Source organism: Podarcis vaucheri, assembly GCF_965113315.1.
Source record: "Podarcis vaucheri genome assembly, contig: SUPER_10_unloc_1, whole genome shotgun sequence".
NCBI classification, from domain to species: domain Eukaryota; kingdom Metazoa; phylum Chordata; class Lepidosauria; order Squamata; family Lacertidae; genus Podarcis; species Podarcis vaucheri.
The window spans coordinates 1,755,164-1,780,487 of NW_028118809.1; the positions used below are offsets into that span (position 1 = coordinate 1,755,164).

General features: G+C 43.8%; 2 protein-coding genes across 9 annotated transcripts in view; both read left to right on the forward strand.

Annotated features, from left to right (window-relative positions):
- MOV10L1 (Mov10 like RNA helicase 1) overlaps nucleotides 1–13,493 on the forward strand; it is a 38,276-nt gene extending 24,783 nt beyond the window's left edge. The window contains exons 19-27 of one of the 2 annotated variants that reach the window (XM_082242446.1): nucleotides 509–630; nucleotides 1,321–1,420; nucleotides 3,158–3,322; nucleotides 4,558–4,731; nucleotides 5,111–5,260; nucleotides 7,572–7,679; nucleotides 9,439–9,576; nucleotides 11,138–11,229; nucleotides 13,445–13,493. In XM_082242446.1, the coding sequence (XP_082098572.1) occupies nucleotides 509–630; nucleotides 1,321–1,420; nucleotides 3,158–3,322; nucleotides 4,558–4,731; nucleotides 5,111–5,260; nucleotides 7,572–7,679; nucleotides 9,439–9,576; nucleotides 11,138–11,229; nucleotides 13,445–13,478 (1,083 nt within the window). In that variant the 3' untranslated portion in view covers nucleotides 13,479–13,493. Of the gene's footprint in view, nucleotides 1–508; nucleotides 631–1,320; nucleotides 1,421–3,157; nucleotides 3,323–4,557; nucleotides 4,732–5,110; nucleotides 5,261–7,571; nucleotides 7,680–9,438; nucleotides 9,577–11,137; nucleotides 11,230–12,045; nucleotides 12,284–13,444 lie in introns of those variants that run through there. The other variant, XM_082242447.1, reaches the window with a different exon arrangement.
- A 10,536-nt stretch (nucleotides 13,494–24,029) lies between these two features.
- Nucleotides 24,030–25,324, forward strand: part of PANX2 (pannexin 2) — a 52,578-nt gene continuing 51,283 nt past the window's right edge. For 2 of the 7 annotated variants that reach the window (XM_082242462.1, XM_082242463.1), the window contains exon 1: nucleotides 25,005–25,050. Coding sequence is in view for 1 of the 7 variants with exons in the window: in XM_082242458.1 (XP_082098584.1) it covers nucleotides 24,825–25,050 (226 nt within the window). In the remaining 6 variants the exon portion in view is untranslated. Of the gene's footprint in view, nucleotides 24,175–24,693; nucleotides 25,051–25,324 lie in introns of those variants that run through there. The other 5 variants (XM_082242458.1, XM_082242459.1, XM_082242461.1 and 2 more) reach the window with 5 other exon arrangements.

Here is a 25,324-nt window from a genome sequence, read left to right on the forward strand (position 1 = left end):
CATTGGCTATGTACAATAAATTTGTTTAGTATGAATTCATTGCTGGTTTTCTCCCTTTATTTGTACTGAGCAATGCTTAGCAACATAGAAAGATGCCTTATATGGAGTCAAGACATTTGGTCCCATATAGTTCAGAATTGTTGACTCGCAGTCAGTAAAACTTCACAGAAACAAAGACAAATTATTGGCATCTGCTTTGGTTTTGGCATACAGTAAGTCCGCAACTTACACAGGGGTTACCTTCCAGGGATTGCGCCTAAATCCAAAATTGCATATAGTCAAAACCCACTGAGTGCAACTGCAGGTAGGATTGCCAAAGTCATTTTTCACAGAAACTTGCCCCCTTTTAAAGATTTTTTTGCCACTCACATAAAGGTGAATGCTCACAAGTTAAATGTACATAGGTTGCAGGCTTACTGTACTGCCTTTTGTGTACATGAGCTATACGCTGTACATTTACCCTGTGATAAAAATACTTAATGCCCAATTGCTGGTTTTGTGTTGATAGACTCTCAGTGATGTGATAAAGCTTTACAGCAAAGACGGAGAAGACATTTGGAAAGCATCTCGATTCAGGATCATTATAGTGACATGCAGCAGTGCAGGAATGTTCTACCAAATAGGAATAAGGTATTGCAAATGCGTGTTTTTGTGAAACATTCAGAACAAGACAGGGGTGTAAAGATGCCCCAAGGTAGTCACCTGAACCAAGAAAAAAGAGCAAATTCAAAAACAACCCATCATTCTGTGGTCTTCATTCATAATGTGTTTCACAGTATAATCTGAACAAAATAAAAAAATTCCTTCCAGTAGCACCTTAGAGACCAACTAAGTTTGTTATTGGTACCTGTAACTAGTATAATCTGAGTCACTGAATATTTTAACGTGTCATTTTAACTATCAAAAAATTCCATGAAACTCACTGAGTGACCTTGTCACCCACTGCTTCTCCTGGCAAAAGTTTTCCCATTTCCTCTTCATGAATGTGAAAGAAGAGGAGAGGGGAGCACATGAGCCCCACGGATTGTAAAGGAGCAAAAGAAGGGATTGCACAAGCCTCAAGTCTTCCACAGTTTGTTCACATATCAGCATGTTAGGTGATTATGTATATTCACTTTATTGTAACATGTGAAGCAGCCCCAAGGCAGCCTGTTGAATCTTGTACAAATTGATAATCAAAGGCTTTAACTGGATTGAAACACTATTCATTCACAAGTATTGTATTTCTGTTTTTTTTTTAAATAATTGCTTTGGTACCAGCACAGCATGGCAGAACATGCAACAAGCCAGCAATTTCAACTTTTGTTCTATTAACTCTAGGCTTGGACACTTTACACATGCATTTTTGGATGAAGCAGGACAGGCCAGTGAACCAGAAAGCCTCATTCCACTGGGGCTGATTTCAGAAGTCAGTGGGCAGGTGTGTACATTTCTACCGCCTTCGTTGGGTTGAGCCTCTTTCCTTTCCTTTGAGAGTCGTGAGATAAAGTTTCTAGAAAGAAGAAAATATAACATTTTTGGAAGATTTTGTCATATGCTGCTGGTGCATATGATATTAAGGATGTGCTTATACAAAAGCACTCGCTACATGCAACTATGTCATTTCTTCCTTTGCCCAAGCTGCAAAGCTTGATTGTGACTTCCAGGCTTATTTGCTGGCAAAAACAGGAGCAAAGGGGATGCATGAATCTCATGCTGCTTAAGACAAGATTTGATAGTGTGAACATGCTCTAAATGGCAATGTGCTTGATTTTTAATTGTCATCTTGTTGCAATATTGTAGTTATCAAACACTGTTAAAGCTTAGTAAGGTAATACGCCACATGGTCACAAATTAATGTTCATGTTTATTCCAGCATCTCCAGCTAAGAAAACAAAAGGAAGAGAGGAATTCTTGAGAAGGGCTGGGAAAGATATTGGCCTGAGCAGGAGGAATGACTGAACTGGCTCTTCTTCCATATTGCACATTATTGTTCTCGATATATCTTTCCATAGCATCCAGACAGAAGATTTCAGTGACTTAACTGTAGGCAGGAGAATTGTGGACCCATTTAACAAATGCTGCCTTTTTGCAAACGTTTCTAGGTGGCTGTCAAAACAATAACATAGCAGCAATAGGCAGTACAATACAGCAGTAAAATCTTGAAACCAGTAGACATTAAAACAATTAATTCAGATTTAGGGAGAAACAAATTACCCATAAACTCAGTTATTCCACTAAGCCTGAAGGACTGCCAGGTGCTTCCTAGACCCATATGCTCAATAATGGAAATTCATAATTGGAAGCCATCACTGGAAAAAAGAAAAAACCCTCCCTCTAGTAGCCACCCATCTAATTTCAGAATATGTGAGTACCCAAGAGAATGGCTTCAGACAAAGATCTTAACTGCTCAGCAGGTTAATTTGAAGAAGGGTGGTACTTCAGTTACTTGGGACTCATGCCATTTAGGGCTCTAAAGGTGAAAACCAGCACTGGAGTATGGAAACAAAATACTGTCCCACTAGCCAGTGAAGCACACTTAATACTGGCATGATGTGCTCAGAGAGTTCATTCCCACTTAATAGTCCAGCTGTCGTGTTTTAGACCAGCTGTAGTTTCCGAATGTGCCGTACTGTATATGCAGTGCATTGCAGTAAATCAGTCTAGCTGTGCCTTTCAAATCCAGTCTAGCTGTGCCTTTCAATCTGGCCCATTTAGCTCTCACCAACCAGAGCTGATAGAAACCAGTGCAAGCTTTTGCTGCCCACCTTAGCATCTAGCAGCAGTGCTGGACCACACAGTACCCCCCACCCCTCTCCAACTGTGAACGCTGGCCTTAAGAGAGGAGTGGGGATCTAGAGCAGACTGAGTACCACTTCCCTAGACTGATAGACCATTCATCAACAGCACCTCTTTTAAAAAAATCTGTATTTAGCCTCACTTTGCTAGCCTTCCTACAGCCCACTACTGACTCCAGGTATCTGTTTGGGGCATCATCAGGTCCTCCTTGGACAGCTGTAAAAGCAGAGTGAGCTGGAAGCCACCTGCATGTTGATGGCACACTACTCCAAGATCCCCTGAACATGTTTTGTAAATACATTGCATGAAAAAGTTACATTAGAACTTGATTTTAAGTTTCCCTTTTTTAAATAATAATAATAAACAATTGTATTTACAGATAGTCCTTTCAGGTGATCCGATGCAGCTAGGTCCAGTAATAAAATCCAGGCTTGCTTCAGTTTATGGATTGCACATTTCCCTGCTGGAGAGACTGATGAGTCGCCCTCTATATCAGAGAGATGAGGAGGCTTTTGGTGCTACTGAATCATACAATCCTCTGTTGGTAAGTTAGTTGGGGAATGATGTTAACCACTCAGTCTCTGAAGTTATTCAGTACAGCAGTCAACCAGTAGTTTTGCTGATACCGAAAGAATACAAAGCAAATGTTATGAATACCAGATAAAACCATGTTTCATCAGAACTTGCCACCCCCATAATACTTGCTTGTATTTATAGGTGGTGGTGTCTGCAGGTGTATCGAAACTAGCATACTGCCCGAAGATAAAATTCATATTTCTTGTCCCTCCCACTTTTGCCTCTGGCCCTACCCACCACTAGCACATGACCCCGGAAGGCTGCCCAGATGAAACGCAGCCCTCGACCTGAAAAAGATTCTCCACTCTGGTGTACAGTATATCTCTTCATTAAATGCAAGCTGCTGTCTTCTAGGCAATTTCTTCACCTCTCAACAGATATTATATAGCAGATCTAAAATACAGTACAAGTTATAACATTGACTCCAGTAGCCTTTTCAAACAGGTGTAATCAGCAAGTAGCATCACATCTTTAAGGTTGGAAACATTTGGGGCTCCCCAGCCTAGTGAGTCAGTGCCATCGTGTACGATTGGGGGCATTGATGGAATTTGTCTTGGGGAACTCAAGTTTCTTCTCTCTGCAAAGAATGTGGCCTGCACTGCTCCTGTTCCAGTCTTAATACATGGGCTGGCAAAGATCAACACAAAGTGAGCCAATCTGTACATCTAAACTAGGGACATGGGTGGCACTGTGGTCTAAACCACTGAGCCTTTTGGGCTTGCTGATCAGAAGGCCAGCAGTTTGAATCCATGCGATGGGGCGAGCTCCCATTGCTCTGTCCCAGCTTCTGCCAACCTAGCAGTTCGAAAGCATACCAGTGTGAGTAGATAAATATTTACCACTGTGGTGGGAAAGTAAACAGCATTTCTGTATGCTCTGGCACTCGTCATGGTGCTCTATTGTGCCAGAAGCAGTTTAGTCGCATGACAGAAAGCTGTGGACAAACTCCAGCTCCCTCGGCCTGAAGCGAGATGAGCACCACACCCCATAGTCGCCTTTGACTGGACTTAGCCCTCCAGGGCTCCTTTACCTTACCTTGCATCTAAAACTACAGACATATTCCCAGTGAAGTCCATCAGGAAGCCGCTTCCAGAAGCGACATTCTTTGAAACGTGGCAAAACTGGCCTCATTTACCAATAAGCGTTTGCTTCAGATAATAATGTATAGCCCCCTGTTTTGGATTTTACTTTCTTTGCTTGCAGATTACAAAGCTTGTGAAGAATTACAGGTCACATGCTGCACTGCTCACATTGCCATCTAGACTCTTTTACCATAAGGAGTTGGAAGTGTGTGCTGATCCTTCCGTGACAAACTCTTTGTTGGGATGGAACAAGCTGCCAAGGAAAGGTTTCCCCCTGGTTTTTCATGGAATGAGAGTACGTAAAACATGTTTGTATCCAAAGAGAGGTTGGCAAAACTTAGGGTCTAGGCATGGGCATAGCTGGGGAGGGCAGCTGCCTCCTAAATCAAGTAAACGAAATACTTAGAAATTGAAGAAAGATTTTGACAGATTTTTAAGTAAAAACAAAAAGATTCCAATTTTGTTGAAATAATTGACTTTTTCTGGTAAATAATAATAAAAATAACGCCTTAATTAATTAATATGAAAATGCATTTGTTTGGTGATAACCACATTAAAGTCGCTTTTATTATCAAAATGGTTATCATGAGAATAAAACAGGCTATCAGACTTTCAGAAAAATAAATATAAAGTGCATTGTTGACGGTTTTCTTTTCCCACCTCCCAATTGCCAGGGCACTGAAACACGTGAAGGCTACAATCCTTCTTGGTTCAATCCTACAGAAGCAGTCCAAGTAATGTTTTATTGTTGCCTTGTTGCTAAAAGCATCTACCATTCAGTGTCACAGAAAGATATTGGAGTGATTACGCCTTATCAAAAGCAGGTATGGCTTCATGCTATGGATTTCTATTGTGCCTATGCTATTCTTTGTTTTTTTGCCTGTTCTTCGTTTTCTTTTTGTATGGAATGTTGTGGGTACATGTTTTGGTTGTTACCTGGGGTGGTATTGTCAGCTTACCCTAAGAGGTTCTAAAAGCCATGTTGTAGGATGGCAGTCACAACTATTAAAAAAACAGTTAGAAGGTACATCTCAATCATCATCATCTTCTTCATCATATTTGCTATTTATAACTCATCTGGCTGGGGACATAAGTCTACTAAGATTGCTGAAGTTATTAGAATATTTCCCCCAGACAACAAAGTGTATGTTAGAGATGGGTGAATCTTGTCAATTTTGGTTTCTTTCGGTTTGTTATTTTTCTAGTATTTAAGTTCAACATTTCCTCATCAAATTGTGATTTGCCCATCCAACAAAAAGTCCCCATGAGAATTCAAAAGAATTTTAGAGTTCATCCTTCTGGACCGTCTTGAGGAGCTGGGTGCACTGTGATACAGTGGTTCCGCTCCTTCCTCCTGGGCCGTGTTCAGAAAGTGGTGGTGGGGGATGAGTGTTCAGACCCCTGGGCTCTCACTTGTGGGGTGCCTCAGGGTTCTGTCCTCTCCCCCATGCTTTTCAACATCTACATGCAGCCGCTGGGAGAGATCATCAGGGGGTTTGGGCTGGGTGTTCATCAGTATGCGGATGATACCCAGCTCTACCTCTCTTTTAAATCTGAACCAGTGAAGGCAGTGAAGGTCTTGTGTGAGTGTCTGAAGGCGGTTGGAGGATGGATGGCGGCTAACAGATTGAGGTTGAATCCTGACAAGTACTGTTTTTGGGAGACAGGAGGAGGGCAGGTGTGGAGGATTCCCTGGTCCTGAATGGGGTAACTGTGCCCCTGAAGAGTCATTTTGGACTCACAGCTGTCCATGGAGGCACAGGTCAAATCTGTGTCCAGGGCAGCTGTTTACCAGCTCCATCTGGTACATAGGCTGAGACCCTATCTGCCTGCAGACTGCCTCGCCAGAGGGGTGCATGCTCTGGTTATTTCCCGCTTGGACTACTGCAATGCGCTCTACGTGGGGCTACCTTTGAAGGTGACCCGGAAACTACAACTAATCCAGAATGCGGCAGCTAGACTGGTGACTGGGAGCGGCCGCCGAGACCATATAACACCGGTCTTGAAAGACCTACATTGGCTCCCAATACGCTTCCGAGCACAATTCAAAGTGTTGGTGCTGACCTTTAAAGCCCTAAACGGCCTCGGTCCAGTATATCTGAAGGAGCGTCTCCACCCCCATCGTTCTACCCGGACACTGAGGTCCAGCACCGAGGGCCTTCTGGCGGTTCCCTCACTGCGAGAAGCCAAGTTACAGGGAACCAGGCAGAGGGCCTTCTCGGTAGTGGCGCCCTCCCTGTGGAATGCCCTCCCACCAGATGTCAAAGAGAACAACAACTACCAGACTTATAGAAGACATCTGAAGGCAGCCCTGTTTTGATGTAGTACAGTATTTTAATATTTTTTTTGGAAGCCGCCCAGAGTGGCTGGGGAAGCCCAGCCAGATGGGCAGGGTATAAATAAATTATTATTATTATTATTATTATTATTATTATTATTATTATTATTATTATTTTGACTAATATACACATTTTTGTCTCACATGCTGATTTTTGTAAGCAATTTGCCCTCCTGTAGTGCATTTGTGCGTGTTATTTTCTCTAATAAATGCATTTTTAGGCACACTTCCCCTAAGGTGCATGTTTGTGTACCCACTATAGAGTTGGAGAACTGCACGTTTTGAAGGATTGCAGTGTTTTGGTTGGCATATTATTTGAGAAACTGAAAATTGGATAGATCTACATCACAATGTGAGCTAACTTTTGCCACTTCCCAAATTTATTTTCTTCCACCAGCAGGATCGTTTCCTGGATCTCAATCTCCTCCATGAACATAAAGAAGACTTTTCATTTGCAGGTGCCTTGTTGAGATCCAAGGCAATATGTATATTCTTTACTACATCACACATATAGCTTATAATTTTGAAAGATGCAAGAGTGGATTTAAGTGATGGTGGATCCTAATCTAAAGTTAGTAAAGTATTACATAGGCAACAGGATATTTTCACAAAAAGCCACCTAAATTTACATTTCTCCCTTGCGTTATGTGTTTAGTTTTGAGGAGGTTAACCTTTTTTGGCCTGTGGTCCATATTCAGAGTTGGATTTCAGGAACTGAATTTCTTGCTCATCTGTTTAATGCCAGTTGTGTTGAATGCCATAACTGAAATGTAATTGTCATACTGTCTCTTCTTTAGGTAGAAAAAATCAGAATTCTCTTGCGCAGTGTGGATTTAGCGGACATCAAAGTGGGTTCTGTAGAGGAGTTTCAAGGGCAAGAATTCCTAGTGATCATCCTATCAACAGTATGTAGTGAGATGCTATTTGTGTGTCTGAAACACCCAAGTATTGGTCACATTCTCAAGAGCTGCAAGTGGAAGCAACAAAACAATGCAAAAATAGGTGGCATTACTCTTAATGATCAGCAGAGATTTTAGATAGGCATGTCCTCTGCAAGTTTGCTCAGAAATGAGTCCTACTTGTTCAGTGACGCTTACTCCCAGGATGCTTACTCCCAGGAAAGTGTGCAGCTGGTCAGAGCTAGAGAGTGAATCCACAGTCCAAAGCATTGGCAGCTCACACTGGCCAGGGCAGAACTTGTGTTTGGGAGAACAGGATTGTGCTCTGTTATATTTTTAAAAATGGCAGGCGTGTTATTGTAACAGATCTACTGCTAGCTCCAATTAAACTTAGCAGATCCCACTGCTAACTGCCGCAATTAAACCTGTAGTGAACCTACCGCTTGGTACAACGATTAATTAAATTTCTAAATTACCACATGTTATCTTTTGGAATTCTTGTTTGAGAGAAAACTTAAGTGATTTGGAGTCTTAGGCAGAAATTGAACAAATTTGAAAGGTTTTATTTGCAAAACAAAGTTAGTAAAAACAGGGATGGGTCTGGAGTTGTGTTCTTTCAGGAAACAGTTAACTTATTAATTACGCTAAGTTGAAGATGTCAGAGGCATTAAAGTAGTAAATGCACAACTTTTCTTAAATGTCAGTTGCTAAAAATCAGGATTTACACTTCCGGTAGATGTTCAGTTTTCTAGAAGAGATGGTAAAATGCTTAACTCAGTTTCTGTTATTTCACTCTCACGCCTTTACTTAGTTATGACAGGTGTTAGAGTAAAATACTTTTGACACAGCACAGCTTTCTTCACATCTTAATATTTTGGTTCACGAGCAAAGGGCACTTTTTGTCAATTACCCAACCTCTTAATCCTACTCCTGCCTGAGGCATTTCCAAATAGTGTAACAGACCCTGGGGGTCACTACACCCCTTTTAACTGGTTTTGGGAGTCTTTTCCTTCTAGAAGATCTCTCTGCTCCTGGCTAGAATGAGACTCAGGTAATCTCTATTCCCACAGCTTCTACCTCTCCAGGCTCACACTCAGCCCTCCAGTTAACTCCTGTCTGTATACCTTCCCCAGACACTCAACCTGGTCTTCCTGTCTAAGCTGTGAGGCTCCTTCCTCTTCCTATGGATAGTCTCCTCAATGTGGATGTTCCACTCAGATCAGAACCAGTTCTCCCTCAGTCAAATCCTCTCCTAATCCCTATCTTCCATCTCAAATCAAGCCCTCTCTCTGTCCCTATCTAACTCCCTCTGAAAATCCTCCTTTTATTCTCCTTCCCAAAGCCTCTCCACCCCCTTTGGCTAGCCGTCTTCGTAGCCAAGCAGAGAGAAGCTCCAGCACTCTGTTGGGATTTCTGAGGGACTATATCACCCGCCTGGTCTGGCTCTGCTGTCCCTCACACACGCTGTAATCATAGGCCCTTGCATCCTAGATCCCCTCCAGTAGTTATGGAATGAGCATTATAGACTTTTGAACTTCTAGCTGGGACCTGCTGCAACTGCTCCAGCCAATCACAGCAGTCTCAGATGTTGCACAGCTAATGCATTGTGGTGGTACAGCATCTCTTAGGGTTGCCTCCTAACACAAGACAACATAGTTGGACCTTGCATAGAGTATGTGTGTGGGTGTATATATGGGCGTACACACAAACATATAACTTCTGTAGAATTACCTTTGCAGGATTTAATGTTTCTGCTTTCTTCCAGGTTCGGTCAAACGAAACTTCATTTGCTGATGAAAAACAACTCTTAGGTTTCCTTACTAATTCAAAGCGCTTTAATGTGGCAATTACCAGACCCAAGGCATTGCTCATTATAGTGGGGAATCCTCATGTGCTTGTCAGAGTAAGGCTTGCTTGCTTGCTATCTGCCAATGCAAAATGTTGAATTCATGCTTGCTTCAGTTAAAACTGTTAATTTCAGAGCGGAATGGCAGGTTGCCTGTGGCTATCTGTAGTATAAATACTGTAAAAGTTATATGCAAGGGCTTTTCATTTAGAATACATTCACACCTGCTTATGTGTTCCAGCTTTTCTACTTCAGGCAATATTAACCCATGAGAGAGTGAAAAGGGTCATAATGATATTGAATAAGTGGTGAATTCAGCCATGTCTATATTGAAGATGGAACAGCCTGGGATGCAACAATAATTTCTTCACTGAAGCCAAAAGAACCCAGATTTTTCAGTAGAAATGTAACACAATAATTTGATTTGATTTTGATTTAATATTTCTATTCCGCATTTCCAACAACATATGTTGAGCTCAAAGCAGTTCACAGTGACCACAAAAGCATTGAAACGACGACAACATTACAATCACTATATTATCAAACACAATAACGTTTAAATAAAGCAAGCAGCAACAAATTTATCGATTCAGTAAAGTCATAGTAATTCAAAATATCAGAAAATATCAAAAATCATCCTTCAAAATGATTAATATGATTCAATAAAGCATTAGCTAAGAAGAAAGGAAGTTTCCATTATGGCATAAATATTAATGATGAGTGGTTTTCATTCTTGGTGTATTTCACATTTGTAACTTTTGTAGTAAGTTGCAAACTTAAAGCTACAACAATGGAAACATAAATTAAAACAACAGTTAAAATATAAATATGGCTAAATCACATAAGCTAAGAAACCCCACACATAATAAACTCTTCAAACACCTCACTTTAATAGCTGTTTGTATAGGGTCGTGGTCTAAACCACTTAGCCTCTTGGGCGTGCTGATCAGAAGGTCGGCAGTTCAAATCCCCGCAACGGGGTGAGCTCCCGTTGCTCGGTCCCTGCTCCTGCCAACCTAGCAGTTCGAAAGCACACCAAAAAGTGCAAGTAGATAAATAGGTACCGCTCTGGCAGGAAGGTAAACGGTGTTTCCGTGCGCTGCTCTGGTTTCGCCAGAAGCGGATTAGTCATGCTGGCCACATGACCCAAAAAAAATGTCTGCAGACAAACGTTGGCTCCTTCAGCCTGTAAAGTGAGATGAGTGCTGCAACCCCAGAGTCATCTGCGACTGGACATAACTGTCAGGGGTCCCCTTTACCTTTACCTTTTTAAAGTAACATGCTCATTAAAAATAGACTACCCAAAGAAACCATCCCTTCTTGCCGAGCCTGCTCACTTGTCTGCATGAAATTCCTGGTCGTCTACTAGCAAGCAAGTTTAAACACAAGGCTGTGTTAGAATATGTTTGCTGCAGTCCAGCTCGTACAATAGCATCCTATGTTTCCTAACAACAGTTTTATGTGAAAGTCAGCTACCAAGAATGTTCTAAAGATATTCTTCTTTAGGCATGCTGTTTTCAAATACTGTAAAGTTATAAATTGGTTGCAGGGTTACTTTTGTTAAAATTCATATTCATAAATTCTGCAGTTGTTAACAATCTTTTTATTATTTGTTCAGGATGCCTGCTTTAGTGCTCTATTGGAATACAGTTTGACAAATGGAGCTTACATTGGCTGTGACTTACCACAGGAACTACAAAATCTAAATCAGTGAGTGTCTTTTCAGCACTTGTGAAAGGAGGGAGGGAGGGAGGGATAAATCAGCAGTAGCTCTTTATCCCAAAATCTGCTTTTAAGGAAATAATGATAAATCTGCCACTGGTGTTACCATATCTGAAAAAGCATGTGATAAAAATGCATGTTGTGTGTAGGAAATACGGAGTTAAAATGTTCAGCTCACAGTCTTAAATTATAAAACTGTAGCATATTAACAGAACAGGAAAAACAATAATTTACTGCTATTTGCCAGGAACAGATGAGCTTAGAGCAGTGAGACATGCGAAAGTACTGTCTTTTAATGATGTGAGGAACAAATTATTCAGAATTTGGTGTGGATGTCAACATACAGTACTTGGATATCACATGTAGATACTGCTACATGGGGATGAACGTATGTACTTAACATTTTATGCCAGTTTAACTATCCTGATATCCTCAGAGGATTCTGGGAATTTTAAAAAATAATGCTGAAAGAAAGTAGCATAGCCCCTTCCTAGAACTGTGATTCCCAGTTTTTTGTGGGAAATAGGAAACGACTACTAAACTAAGGGTGGTATTCAACTTAGGTTTACTTAGAGTGGACCCACTGAAATTAACAAACATGACAAAACTAGGTCCTTTAATTTTAGTAGGTTGATTCTGAGTGAAACTTAGCTGAATACCACCATTCTATGTATGCAATTTAGGTACCCCATGTTGTCTTTGGTTGTTGAAACGATTCCCAGTGCTCTTGATCTGGTTGTTCAACTAAAAGTGCTATCAATAACAGTGCTATTTCATTACCTGTCTTGCTTGGTTAATCCACAGGTCTGAGTAATTATAAAGATTTGCTGCACTACCGGCTAAATCTTCCTGACCATGTGCCGATCTGCCCGAAGTTTGGTTAAATAGAAAGCCAGCACTTCCCTGGCAGGTTAAGAACTTTGTATTGAAAGCCCTTTAAACAGATGTATCTTAAAATAGGATACAAATGTTTATTTCAAAGTTGCTGTATTTTTACATGGCGTTAAATATCACTAATTTGAATAAAGTTTTCTGCATGTTGGCTGTCTTGTGGGACTTGTATATATGGAAATAAGAATGATAGTAAGATACTTCGTTCACCGTTTAAAGGTATAGTGCCAACTTTATGATGTAGTTTAAGCTGCACCCCTTCCTTCTGCAGATATTGGTAGCATATTTCTCTCGCACGAGTTCCTCCCTAATCTACTACCCCTCCTTGCTTTCCGTTTCTTCCTTCCTTTAGGAAGCAGAATGGCAAGCAACTCCCCAACAGATTCCCTACATGTGATTAATAAGCTTACCTCTCAGTGGGGTCCTGCCTCTTATCCTGAGAATTAGTGGAGCCCCCACCGCCTTTTCGGTGGAATTTGATTTCCCCTGGGGATCTTAAAAGCCCAATCAGCAAAACCACCTACCTCCTTTGTCCACTAGGATTTATTGCCTTGGTTCTGGCAGCATTTGTGCAGTGTTTGAATATGTTTTGCCTTTTAAGTAGAGGTGCTTAAATGTTTTGACAACTTCTAACGGTACTATCCTTGCCTGAAATAAATGGGAGGGGGGAGAGGTTGATTTATTCATTGTCATTCTGGCTGCTACAGCAGCTCTCTATATAAAATACAACAATGGTGGTTTATAAGCAATAAAGCAATCAACAATAATAAATTACAAAAATCCTTAAACAGTTTACAGTTAGGTTAAAAAGTGAAACAATAGTCATAAACTCCAAATGATATGGATAGCAATTCTCTGATACAAAGTTTCATAAATTCAGGCTGAACATAAAAGAGAAGATTTGCATCATTAACTCCTCATCATATTTATAGGAGGGGAGGGGCACAAAAACCATTCTCAGTTCTTCCAGAAAGCAAGTAAGGAAATGACAGCTTTCAGGCCCAGTTTCAAGACTAGCACTGCTATCTGTAACACAGAGATAACTTGATGACATCCCGCCAGGGAAGGGGAGGGAGAAAGATACCCCACCCACTATTTAGTTCATGGTGCAACACATCACCTAAGTCATAACTGCTATTCTCCCAACAAATGGTATCTGCCAGGTTAAGCTTGTCAACCCAGTTTGATCTTTTTAGCAGCCTCTTTTTATAACCAGAGTCCTAGCACTAAAGAACCCATTTAGTCCAATCTAGTCTCATTACAATATCCTATTTCTTCATTTCATATCATATCATATCATATCCTATCACAGAGTTGGAAGGGACCCTGAGGATGAACTATTCTAGTCCAGCCCCCTGGAATACAGGAAAATGCAGCTGGTCCCATACAGGGATCGAACTTTCAACCTTGGTGTTATCAGCACCATGCCACTCTTAGGTCAGACTCAAAAGAGCAGGAATTACAACTTTTTAAAAAGGAGCACCTACTTCTGCAGTTGAAAGAGCTCTCTCGTGAAAAGAAAGCACTGCTTCCCTATTTAGAAAGTAGGAGTTCATTGAATATTATTTTACACATAAGTGTTTGTGGAGTATTATTTTACACACACATGTTATGCACCGATCTGAGGGTGTATTCTCCTCATATGCCCCCTTACAGAACAGGCTTTATTTCCTAATTTTAACCAAAGCAGACTGCCTCATATTTACAGCTCAGCACAACATATCCCATAGAACAGGGGTCTGCAACCTTTAAGACAAAAAGAGCCACTTGGACCCGTTTACGAAGGAAAAAAAACCTGGGAGCTGCAAAACCATTGCAACATTTAAAACAAATATATCTCCGGAGCCGTGATCTGACAGCGGGCGGGAAGGTGACGTCGGGACGGTGTGTGACTAACGCACGCACCGCCCCCATGTGACGTCACAGCCAGTACAGCGCCCGCCACAGTGGGAAGTGTCGGGGTGCACAATGTGCCTCCTCCCCTCGCTAGTATCCGCCCCGGAGCCGCGGCAAAGGTGTAAAAGAGCCACATGCAGCTCCGGAGCCGCAGGTTCAGACCCCTGCCATAGAAGAACGGTGAGCCATTGCCTTCCTTCAGAAAGGCTACAGGGCAAGGAGTTGCTCTATAGGTATATCTTCAGCACATCTGCTTTTCTGTACCAATTCCAAATTAGTTTTTGAGCTGCATGAAGTACTAAGATTCTGCTTGAGCCCATAATTTATCTCTGACAATAGAGTCAAAGCCAAAAACAGTATTGCCTTCTGGGCTATAGGATCTTTCACAGGCCCTGATCAGCTGGAATCTCCTAATACTTCTCTGGTGCCAATTCAGCGCATAAGCAACAGCACTCACAGCCCATATAGCAGAAACCAAGGGAAGGATACCTAAACCTCAATTTCCTCTATTGTCCACGCTAAGAAAAGATGCCTGAGGCAATTTCCCCATTTCTGCTTACATGCAGAGTTTGCTAATGGTCTTCTTATACTCATCTTCAATCAGCAATGTCCCATTCAAAAGTTCCTCAACAAGTTGGTGCTACAATTGCATTTTATTATCAGGTGGGGAGGGGGGAACCCCCAAAATCAAGTCTGAAAACACATGGGAAGCTAACCCAAAAAGAGACAAGATGTGAGAAGAAACAAATACATGGGAGGCAGAGACAACCTCAGGGCAGGCCCTGAAAAGTCTGGTCAAGACTTTTACCTACTACAGTGGTACCTCGGGTTACATACGCTTCAGGGTACAGACTCTGCTAACCCAAAAATAGTACCTCGGTGTTATGTACTGAGTTGAATAGGATCCAAACTGCAGCAGTCTGATTGGTCCTAGAACAATAGGATTCAGAATGCAGCAGTCTGATTGGTCCTAGAACAATGCAGCATTATGATTGGTTAGCAGGAACCACCCAATCATGCTCCAGATAGAAGTGAATCCACAACCTGATTGGCTTACAGTAGAATTCCAGAATTAGCCAATCATGTGCAGCCCATTGTGTAACTAATGTATATAAAGCAGATACTTTGAGGGGACATTCATTCATTCTTCATTCCTTCTCACCACTATGAGCTGAATAAAGAGCATGAAATCACTTTGCGACTTCACTCGGGTTAAGAACTTTGCTTCAGGATGAGAGCAGAAATCATGCTCCAGCGGCACGGCGGCGGCAGGAGGCCCCATTAGCTAAAGTGGTGCTTCAGGTTAAGAACAGTTTCAGGTTAAGGACAGACCTCCAGAATGAATTTGGTACTTAGCCCGAGGTACCACTGTATAGGAGAGAAGAGCATGAAGGAATCAGGCAAAGGCTACATCAAGACTTGCTCCAGTCAGGCTGTCCCCTCACGAGGCCAACTGACACCACCTGCCCTGAGGGAAGGAAAAAGGGAGAGATACAGGCAAAGAGAACTGGCACTTTGCCAGTTAGACTCTCCCCACCCCCACCAATTTTTATATCCTTTATGTTGAATTGTAAACTGCCTTGGCAGAAATGGTTTCATTGAAAACAATGAACCTCTAGAAGACGTTTTGACAGCAATTCCAGAGAAAAGGGCTGGGAATTTCAAGAAACCTTAAATCTGCAGTCCAAATTAATTTTTGTATCGGCGGGAATGGTCAAGTCGCAGTAATCAATGGGGCTGAACTATAAATATTCTGATTTGGTGTGCTTATGGATCGTGGCCATTGTGACTGGAAGTTTTGAAGTAGAAGCTGCCAAGGAAAGCAAAAGGACATGAACAAGAATGGACTGAAGCAGCAGTCAGAGAAGCTGCTGGGAGGGGGAAACAGAACACTTTGTGTGCATGGCACTCCTATATTGACAGGCGCTTCTCATCTGAGGTAATCTTGATTATAACCATAGTACCAAAATGCAGCCCTGCAGATTAATTCAGAGGCACATTTGTATGCAGTGAGTGTTGAGTTTAAAAGCTGGAATGGATACATCTTTGTGGTGAAGATCCATTCTTGACTACTGCTAGCCCTTAGAGCAGCAGTGGCTCTGGCCCAAGGAGGATAGTTTTTGCTTTTGGCCCGCCCTTGTGGGGGTCGTGTCTCTAGTGGTTGTGGTTACCACACACAAGATCCACACGATGCAGGCTGCACTTAGTCCCTTACGAAAAGCTTGTGGTTTTTTGAGGGGGTATGAATCGGTGATGCTTTTGAATTATGGTGCTGGAGGAGACTTGAGAGTCCCATGGACTGCAAGAAGATCAAACCTATCCATTCTGAAGGAAATCAGCCCTGAGTGCTCACTGGAAGGACTGATCCTGAAGCTGAGGCTCCAATACTTTGGCCACCTCATGAGAAGAGAAGACTCCCTGGAAAAGATCCTGATGTTGGGAAAGATGGAGGGCACAAGGAGAAAGGGATGACAGAGGACGAGATGGCTGGACAGTGTTCTCGAAGCTACCAGCATGAGTTTGACCAAACTGCGGGAGGCAGTGGAAGACAGAAGTGCCTAGCGTGCTCTGGTCCATGGGGTCACGAAGAGTCGGACATGACTAAACAACTAAACAACAACATGAATCGGTGACAAAGAAAAAAATGAATTCTGTCACTGAAAATATTTACAAAATGTGCAGGTCTTTGGATGGTGAGAGTGTGTGGTGAATTAATCAATGCAGAGTCTTCTTCATAAGCAATAAAACTTTTACTTGAGAAAAATAAAGTTGTTCATAAACAGCATAGTTAAAGAGCATACACAGAGTGCTGATAGCAGCTACAGTATCTGACTCTTCACAGACACAGTTTCAGTTACTGATTTACTGAAGTCCTGGAGCCACTCTGCAGCAACACAACGACACACACAGAGACACTGGCTGAGACACACACACAGAGAGAGACTGGACACTGAGGCCCACAGAGAGGCTGGCTACTTTTATAGGGAGAATAAAGATGAGTCATGAGTCACAGTGACAGCAGTTTGCTGTTAACCGTTAGCAATTAGCAGGCTTGAATGATTGTGTAGGCTTTGTAGGCCTTACTGCTTCTGCTCTCAAGAACCTTTGTCTCATGACAGAGAGAAAAGCTGGGGTGAGACAGCAGCTTGCCAAGAGAGCTGGGAATCAAAACAGCAGCAACTTTGTGCCTCATGCGCTTCAGCCTTTCCTAAGTTTCCTTGAGACCTTGAGCATGCCACTGCTGAGGATGATGTGCCCATTATGTTACATCAGTTGCAGCAAGAACTGAGGAAGCCCAATATAGCGCCTTTCGTTTGTCTTTCCAGCATGCATGCATGTATGACTTTCCCTGAAGGTTCAGCAGAACTGTAAACCACATCTGTCTTCAGCAGCGTTTTGCAGCCTGAAACAGGCTTTTAATAGGGAACTGTAACAGCTCCAACACACTGTGGGATTGGCCTAGCAACTGAGACCAAAATAATACCTCTGCTTCGTCAAGTGCTAAACCGATCCCACGATTGCCTTATTGGTGTACGAGGAAAGGTCTAGGCATTGGATTGGGCAATCAAACTGTCTTTGATAGGTTTACCACACCTATCAGCCAATCATCCATTCCCACCACCCTTCTGAGTAATACCCCTCCCCAGCCTCTCACTATATACCGTATTTTTCGCTCTGTAAGACGCACCAGACCACAAGACGCACCTAGATTTTGGAGGAGGAAATCAAGAAAAAAAATATTCTGAATCTCAGAAGCCAGAACAGCAAGAGGGATCGCTGCACAGTGAAAGCAGCAGTCCCTCTTGCTGTTCTGCCTTCTGGGATAGCTGTGCAGCCTGCATTCGCTCCATAAGACACATTTCCCCTTACATTTTAGGAGGGAAAAAGTGAGTCTTATAGAGCAAAAAATATGGTATATATGGATCTGGTGACTTCTGTTTCAGTGTATCCGAAGAAGTGTGCATGCACACGAAAGCTCATACCAATAACAAACTTAGTTGGTCTCTAAGGTGCTACTGGAAGGAATTTTTAAATTTTGTTTAAAATGGAAGATCCTGGGGGAAGCTGAGGCACGGACTCAACCACATTTTACAGCCTGAATTGGAGCCAGGATGGGGTGTGTCTGTCCATTTGTCCATCCCATCCTGAGCCAACATTATTCAGACACTTAATTCCTGCCTTCCTTTATCCACCACCAGCAACCAGGGCCTACACCTGAAATAGGTTCCTTTACCCTACAAACCTTTTTCTAGCAAAACTTTAGCTGCTATTAATTTCTGTGAGGAGCTGTGATAGCAGATCATTTGGATGCTTGGTCGTCAAGATGTTTTTTGTATGGCTTAGAAAAGAGGCATCTCTTCCCTCTGTCTTGAGTTCTAAATTATTTAAAAAGCTGGCAACGGATATTTGATAGGGAGGCATGTGACATTTATTTTCATAAAACATTAAAAGAGCTGCGTGGTGCTCCTTTGTACACTCAATTATAGCCCCTAGTACGTTTTAGTTTTTCCTTTCAATTGAAAATTGTTTTTGTGATGTTGGAGTCCCTGTGCCACTGGTGCCAATTTTACCAGCTCCGTGGCGCCTGTGAGGACTAGCGTGTCTCCTGTTGCCTTCATTTAATGGGGTATACTGGAATTGTAATGAACAATTAAAGAGTTGTTTGTCATCTTCAAGAGATTCTGAAATCTCTTGAAGCACAATGTCAATGGAATACCCTGGAAAGCTCAGAGAGGGAGGGGGCAATCCAGCCAGTGTGTGCGTGTGTGTGTTACAAGCATGCACACTGTATTTTCTTTAAAGCAATGTTTAAAGGTGGTTAGCGTTAAAATTAGTAGGGACGCGGGTGGCGCTGTGGGTTAAACCACAGAGCCTAGGACTTGCTGATCAGAAGGTTGGCGGTTTGAATCCCCGCGACGGGGTGAGCTCCCATTGTTTTGTCCCAGTTCCTGCCAACCTAGCAGTTCAAAAGCACAAAGTGCAAGTAGATAAATAGGTACCGCTCTGGCAGGAAGGTAAACAGCGTTTCTGTGTGCTGCTCTGGTTCGCTGTCTGCGGACAAACGCCGACTCCCTTGGCCAATAAAGCAAGATGAGCGCCGCAACCCCAGAGTCAGTCACAACTGGACCTAATGGTCAGGGGTCCCTTTACCTAGCGTTAAAATTACTGGTGCTACCCATCTGAAACATGGCCAGATTGATTAGCTCTAGAGGGGCTACCATGTTTCCAAATTTCATGCCCCCTTGTGAACAAAACAAGGATATTATGGCCGTTTGGGTTTCATAGTGCAAGTCTATGGGATTTCCAGATCTGGTCAGAATGGATCCAATCCTCATTTATAAATCAGGACCACAAATCGGATCAGTGGGTGGGTGTCACCAGGATTGCTAGAGGGCTTAAGATGCTGGCTCCCAAAATTCATGCTTGCTTCCCCCCCCCAAAAAAATGGACAGTGTCTATATCTGTACGATATGCTGTGCATGTGTCTGCTATGTATTGTGAGCCTAAACATGTCCTCTAAAATGAATGGGTTCAGAGTGGAGCCTGCCTTTGCAGAAGTCCCAGGTTGTAAGTTCTAGGCTCGGTAGGATGCCATTTAATTGAATTATGTGGCTAGTACATACAGATGCAGGATACGTTAACACCTGGATAACTCTAATTTTCTAAATTAAATAAGGCAGTTACCTAAGCAATCCTTCCACCTCAATGAGAGCACCTGCGTCATCAGGTGACTCAGGAGACCTACACCTTCTGTTAACAAATGCATTAATAAATAAATGTGGTGCAGATGTTCTACTGAGAACCTTTTGCTGAAAATAATCCAAGATCGGGGGGTGGGGGGGTGGGAGAGACTTTGCAGCTTTGCACAGATTTCTGACACCACTGAACAGCTTCTTGTGGTTCACACCAGTATGCAATTAAGTTGCTCTGACAGAGAACCCGTTGTTGAATTTCCCCTTTGACTTCTCACCTCCGTTTTCTCAAATGCATCAACCTGGCAGAAATCAGAAACCAGATTCAGCAGCTCAAGAAAGCGTTCACCTAAACCAGGGGTCGGCAACCCACGGCTCCGGAGCCGCATGTGGCTCTTTTACACCTTTGCCGCGGCTCCGGGGCAGATACTAGCGAGGGGAGGAGGCGCATTGTGCTCCCCAACACTCCCGACTGTGGCGGGTGCTGTACTGGCTGTGACGTCGCATGGGGGCGGTGTGTGCGTTAGTCACGCACCGTCCTGACGTCACCTTCCCGTCTGCCCACCCGCTACATTGTAAGGGGCATGTACGCTGGTCACTGTTTTGAAGGGGAGTGAAGAACACACACACACAAAAAGGTAACTTGTTAATTTAACGTTTATTTCTATGAGGAGGAGTAATTCTGAGGGGTCAAACAAAGAAATAATTAAAAAGTGACAAAAAAATTATTTTTATAATGACAAGTTTTGTGGCTCCCAGTTTTTTTTCTTTGGAAATGGGTCCAAGTGGCTCTTTTTGTCTTAAAGGTTGCAGACCCCTGACCTAAACTGTTATAAGTTAGTTGACGCTGAATCTTTACAGCATTCGTTTGTATCAGGCTTTGTGAGTTTGCTGTAGGCACTTTGGGGTTTTATTGAAGAAGCGGTGCCAGCAAGATGTAAAATGATTTCCACATTTGTTTGGTGATGTATATGGAGCCCCACTGAGGCTAAACGTGTGGGTCAAAATCCGGAAGAGCCTGCCCCATCCTCCCCTCAAAAATGGCAACATGGGAATATCAGAGCCAATCTCGGTTAGAACATGATGCTGATAACACCAAGGTTACAAGTTTGATCATTACATGGGACAGCTGTGTATTCTTGCATCGCAGGTCGTTCACTAGATGATCGTCAGGTTCCCTTCCAACTCTATGGTTCTGTGATACTGTTTTTCACAACAAACATTCCCACCCCCTTAAAAAGAGTTGTTTTTATAGCATTTGAGCATGCTGCGTAGTGAAACTCCAGTCAAACTGGATTTTCACCAGCCCAGAGGCACCCTGGGGAAACAAGTGGCAGGTACAACTGGAACTATACTGGATAAAGGTAAAATATACTGAACTGTGCTCTGAACCCTCTGCAAAAAGGCTGTTTCTAAGAGAAAGCACTTCCTTGCTTTTATAGAAAGGTGAAATTCAAGATGCACTTCTGTGTTTTACTTGAACTGTATTTACTTAATCCAACTAGCAAATTAACACTTCCTTCTGCCATCTGTACTATACAGCTCACTGGTAATGTACAGATCTTTAGCAGCAATACTCTAAATTCAGTCTGGACAGATAATGAGGCCTAGATGGTGATGGGGGGGAAATCAAATAACACTAAAGCAATAAGTCTGGGTGACATACATAAATTATTCAGGAGGATGAGTCATTGCAAATATTAATGACTCAGTCTAGGCTGTGTATTTGCAATCAGATTTAATTCAGTCATTAGCTTCAGAAGAATCAGAAATGTTCTGTTGCTCTAGAACAGAGATGGCGGCCTATCGCCAACCAGCGTGACAAATAGGGATGATGAGCGTTGTAGTACAGCAATATCTGGAAAACTAAAGAATTCCCATCCTTTATAATATAACAAGAAGCTCTATTGTCTTGAGTTATGCATAGTGCTCAGTTCTCACCATAAGTTGCTGTGACTTTTGCATTTGCTTACAAGTATACAGTGTACTGTGTACTTTTATGTTTGCTTACATAATATTCCACACAGGCAGATGGAGTCCAGGGCGAAGTAGCAAAAGCTGTCCGTATCACTATTGCTACTACCAAGTGAGACAGACCATGGCCACCAACAAGCTTATAGTTTCTTTGGAGCGAGACAAAGCATGAGATCAGGGACTCAGCTATATTGGCTTTATATAAGAAAAAAAAAAGTGCTTTATATGCGTTGTGCTGTATATGCATTATAATACTGTGACACCAGATGGCGCTGTGGGGTTCCATTTTTGCCAACCCAATTTCTCATACAAAGTTTACAACGCGTTTAGCTGAAACGCTTCTTTGATGAGTCTAGATCCAGCCCAGGTTTGGAAGTAATGCTAAGCCAACTGTTGTCTTGGTTCGGGTAGCATGGCAGCAAGACAACTAGAGGGAGGAATGAAGCAGCTGCCATTTTTTCAAGGTCCCACCTGCACTATGCTACGATGGTTGAGCTTTTTTTGGCAAAGTTGTTGAGCTTTGCTTTTTGCTTTTCTTTCTTTTTCTTTTTTATGGCCAAAGTTGTATAGCTTTTTTCAGTTTTGCCCACAGTTGTAGAGTTAGGAAGTCCTTATTCCCCCTCACTGAGATACAATTCCAGAGTTCCCAAGGAAGAGGGGTGGATTGTTAAACCACTCCTGGAATTGTAGCTCTGAGAGTACACTTAGTTGTTCACACTTAGCTGTCGTTTGACTTACCATGTGAGGCTCACCCAAACCATTGTGTTGGGCTTGGCCCTGGATAACTGTTGAAATCCTGCTCAGCCATGAGACTAATCACTCTCTTTGCCTAAACTTCCTCGTGGAATATGAATACAATAAAGATAGGAGCAGTAATCCAACACAGAATATTAAAGGCTGTATACTGTACTTAAAAAACAACAAATTCTGAAACAAGGATTCATTATGCAAATCTAATTGTTTGCATAAATATATTCAGTGTATTTAGTTCAGAGTGTGGTAGACTGCTTCTTGGGAGAAAGGCGATGACAAACCTAGACAACATCTTAAAAAGCAGAGACATCACCTTGCCAACAAAGGTCTGTATAGTTAAAGCTATGGTTTTCCCAGTAGTGATGTATGGAAGTGAGAGCTGGACCACAAATAAGGCTGATCGCCGAAGAATTGATGCTTTTGAATTATGGTGCTGGAGGAGACTCTTGAGAGTCCCATGGACTGCAAGAAGATCAAACCTCTCCATTCTGAAGGAAATCAGCCCTGAGTGCTCACTGGAAGGACAGATCCTGAAGCTGAGGCTCCAATACTTTGGCCACCTCATGAGAAGAGAAGACACCCTGGAAAAGACCCTGATGTTGGGAAAGATGGAGGGCACAAGGAGAAGGGGACAACAGAGGACGAGATGGTTGTACAGTGTTCTCGAGGCTACCAACATGAGTTTGACCAAACTGCGGGAGGCGGTGGAAGACAGGAGTGCCTGGCGTGCTCTGGTCCAGGAGGTCACGAAGAGTCGGACAAGACTAAACAACTAAACAACAACAAATTATAACAACAACCACCGAGGGCTGCAGTCCCTATGCGCTCTCGAGTGTCACGGGAGTGCAAACACCTACTGAACTCCGCATGATTTTTTTGTGGGTAAACATGCAGAACAAGAGCTAGGTGTCGAGAGAGAGAGAGGGAAGAGGATGGGGCGACTAGCAAGCGAGATAAACCCCCTTCTGCATTTGCATTTGCGGCGCTTCAGCGCTCGCCGCCGGGTTCCTTTGGTTGCCTCCGCAATGAGGCCCAGAGGCGGCTTTCCTGGCCACCCTTTTCTCCTCCGTCGCTTCTAACCAGGCTGCCAGTCTCAAAAGCAGCCGGAGATACCGCCGAGCCCTTCCCAGGCAGCGGCAGGAGAAGCTGTCTGTCGCCACTTCGAGGCGCAACGTGTTGCACTGGGTGACTCGGCAGCTTCTGAGCCGATAATGCCTGCAGCCTGTGCCTCCTCGCGGCCACCCTTCTCTCCTGGAGCAAAGCCCCCGCTCCTGCCGCTGCTGGCAGCTCCGCCAATTCCAGATGTTTAAGCGGAGACCTTAAACGACCTCTGGGCGGCGTTCCACCCATTGCATTCCGCTGGGGGGCTTCCTTCGCCGCTGCAAAGCGCCTTCTCCAACAGCTCGCTGCGGCGGCTACCGCGGAGGACGCTTCCTTTCGCGCAACTGCCCTTTGCAAATCGCCCCTCTCTTCTTTGGAGAGGGGCTGGGAGAGATCCTGCACTAGATTTGGGGACCAAGAGGAAGTACTATGTGAAGGCCGGAGTCCTGCCAGCCTGCCGCAGCCGGATTTTATTTATTTTTTTCCTTTACCATCTCTGATTTTGCCGAGTCACCCTTGCGCTCCTCTCTCGGCTTTGGAGCAGGAGAAGCGCGGGGATTTAAAAAAAAGACTTCCATCAAGGTAACCGGAAAAGGACAATTCTAGTTCTGCAACAAGCTTCTTGGTGCATACATCTCTGTGTGTCTTTGTGTGTGTGTATAATATGTTCTATATAGGAATTATATATAACCAGCTTCTGATGGGCTTTTATTGCGCAGCAGAGCCGCGATAACATGTTTACCGCGCTGGTTTTTATTATTCTTATCCACGCAGGGTGTTTTTTACGCCCGCGGCGCTTTCCCTGCCCGCTGGTTTTTGCGCGCTGGCTGCAGCCACCCAGCTTGGCGCAATCCGGGTCGCGCCTTTCCAGGGCTGCCCGCCGGCACTTGGTCCTCGGCGGTATTGCATGGCGCTTAATCTCCTCCGCCGCCTGGGGAAGGGAGGCCTGGGGAGAGGGGGATGGCGGGCACGGAGATCCGCGGCTGCGGGCGCCAAGGGCAACCCCCGATCGCCGTTGCCGCAGTCTCGCTAGGGACGCGGCTGTTGCGCAAAAAGGGAGATGGTGCCTCGTCGCCTTCCTCGGTCTCCACGTGCGCCCTCTCTTTTTCTCATCGCTCTCCGGTGTCGCTCCTCCTCCCCGCAGGCCGGGACCACCTTCCTCGGCTCGGGATCCGCTGGATCTTCTCCTGGATTTCGTGGATCTCCTCCGGCCAGGCGGCGACGGCGACGCTTCCCCTGCTGCAGGCAGGAGCGCCCGGGTGAGGAGCGCCGCTTATGCAACACATCATCGAGAACCACCCGGACATGGCCACGGCGCTGCTGGCGGGCGAGAAACTCAAGGAGCTGATCCTGCCCGGTGCGCAGGACGACAAGGCGGGCTCGCTGGCGGCGCTGCTGCTGCAGCTCAAACTCGAGCTGCCCTTCGACCGCGTCGTCACCATCGGCACCGTCCTCATCCCCATCGTCCTCGTCACGCTGGTTTTCACCAAGAACTTTGCCGGTAAGGTGGGCCTTCAGGGCAGCAGCGTGGAAAGCATGGAATGGGAGAATTGGGAGGGGAGCCTAAGGCTCAATCCAGTCCAACCGATTTGCAATACAGCAGGGGTGGCCAACTCCCAAGAGACTGCGATCTACTCACAGAGTTTAAAACTGGCAGTGATCTACCCCCTTTTTGGGGGCTCGGGTCAAAGTTGTTGAGTTTTTTTCAGGGAGGAGGTAAAATGTTGAAGAAGAGTTTGGATTTGATATCCCGCTTTATCACTACCTGAAGGAGT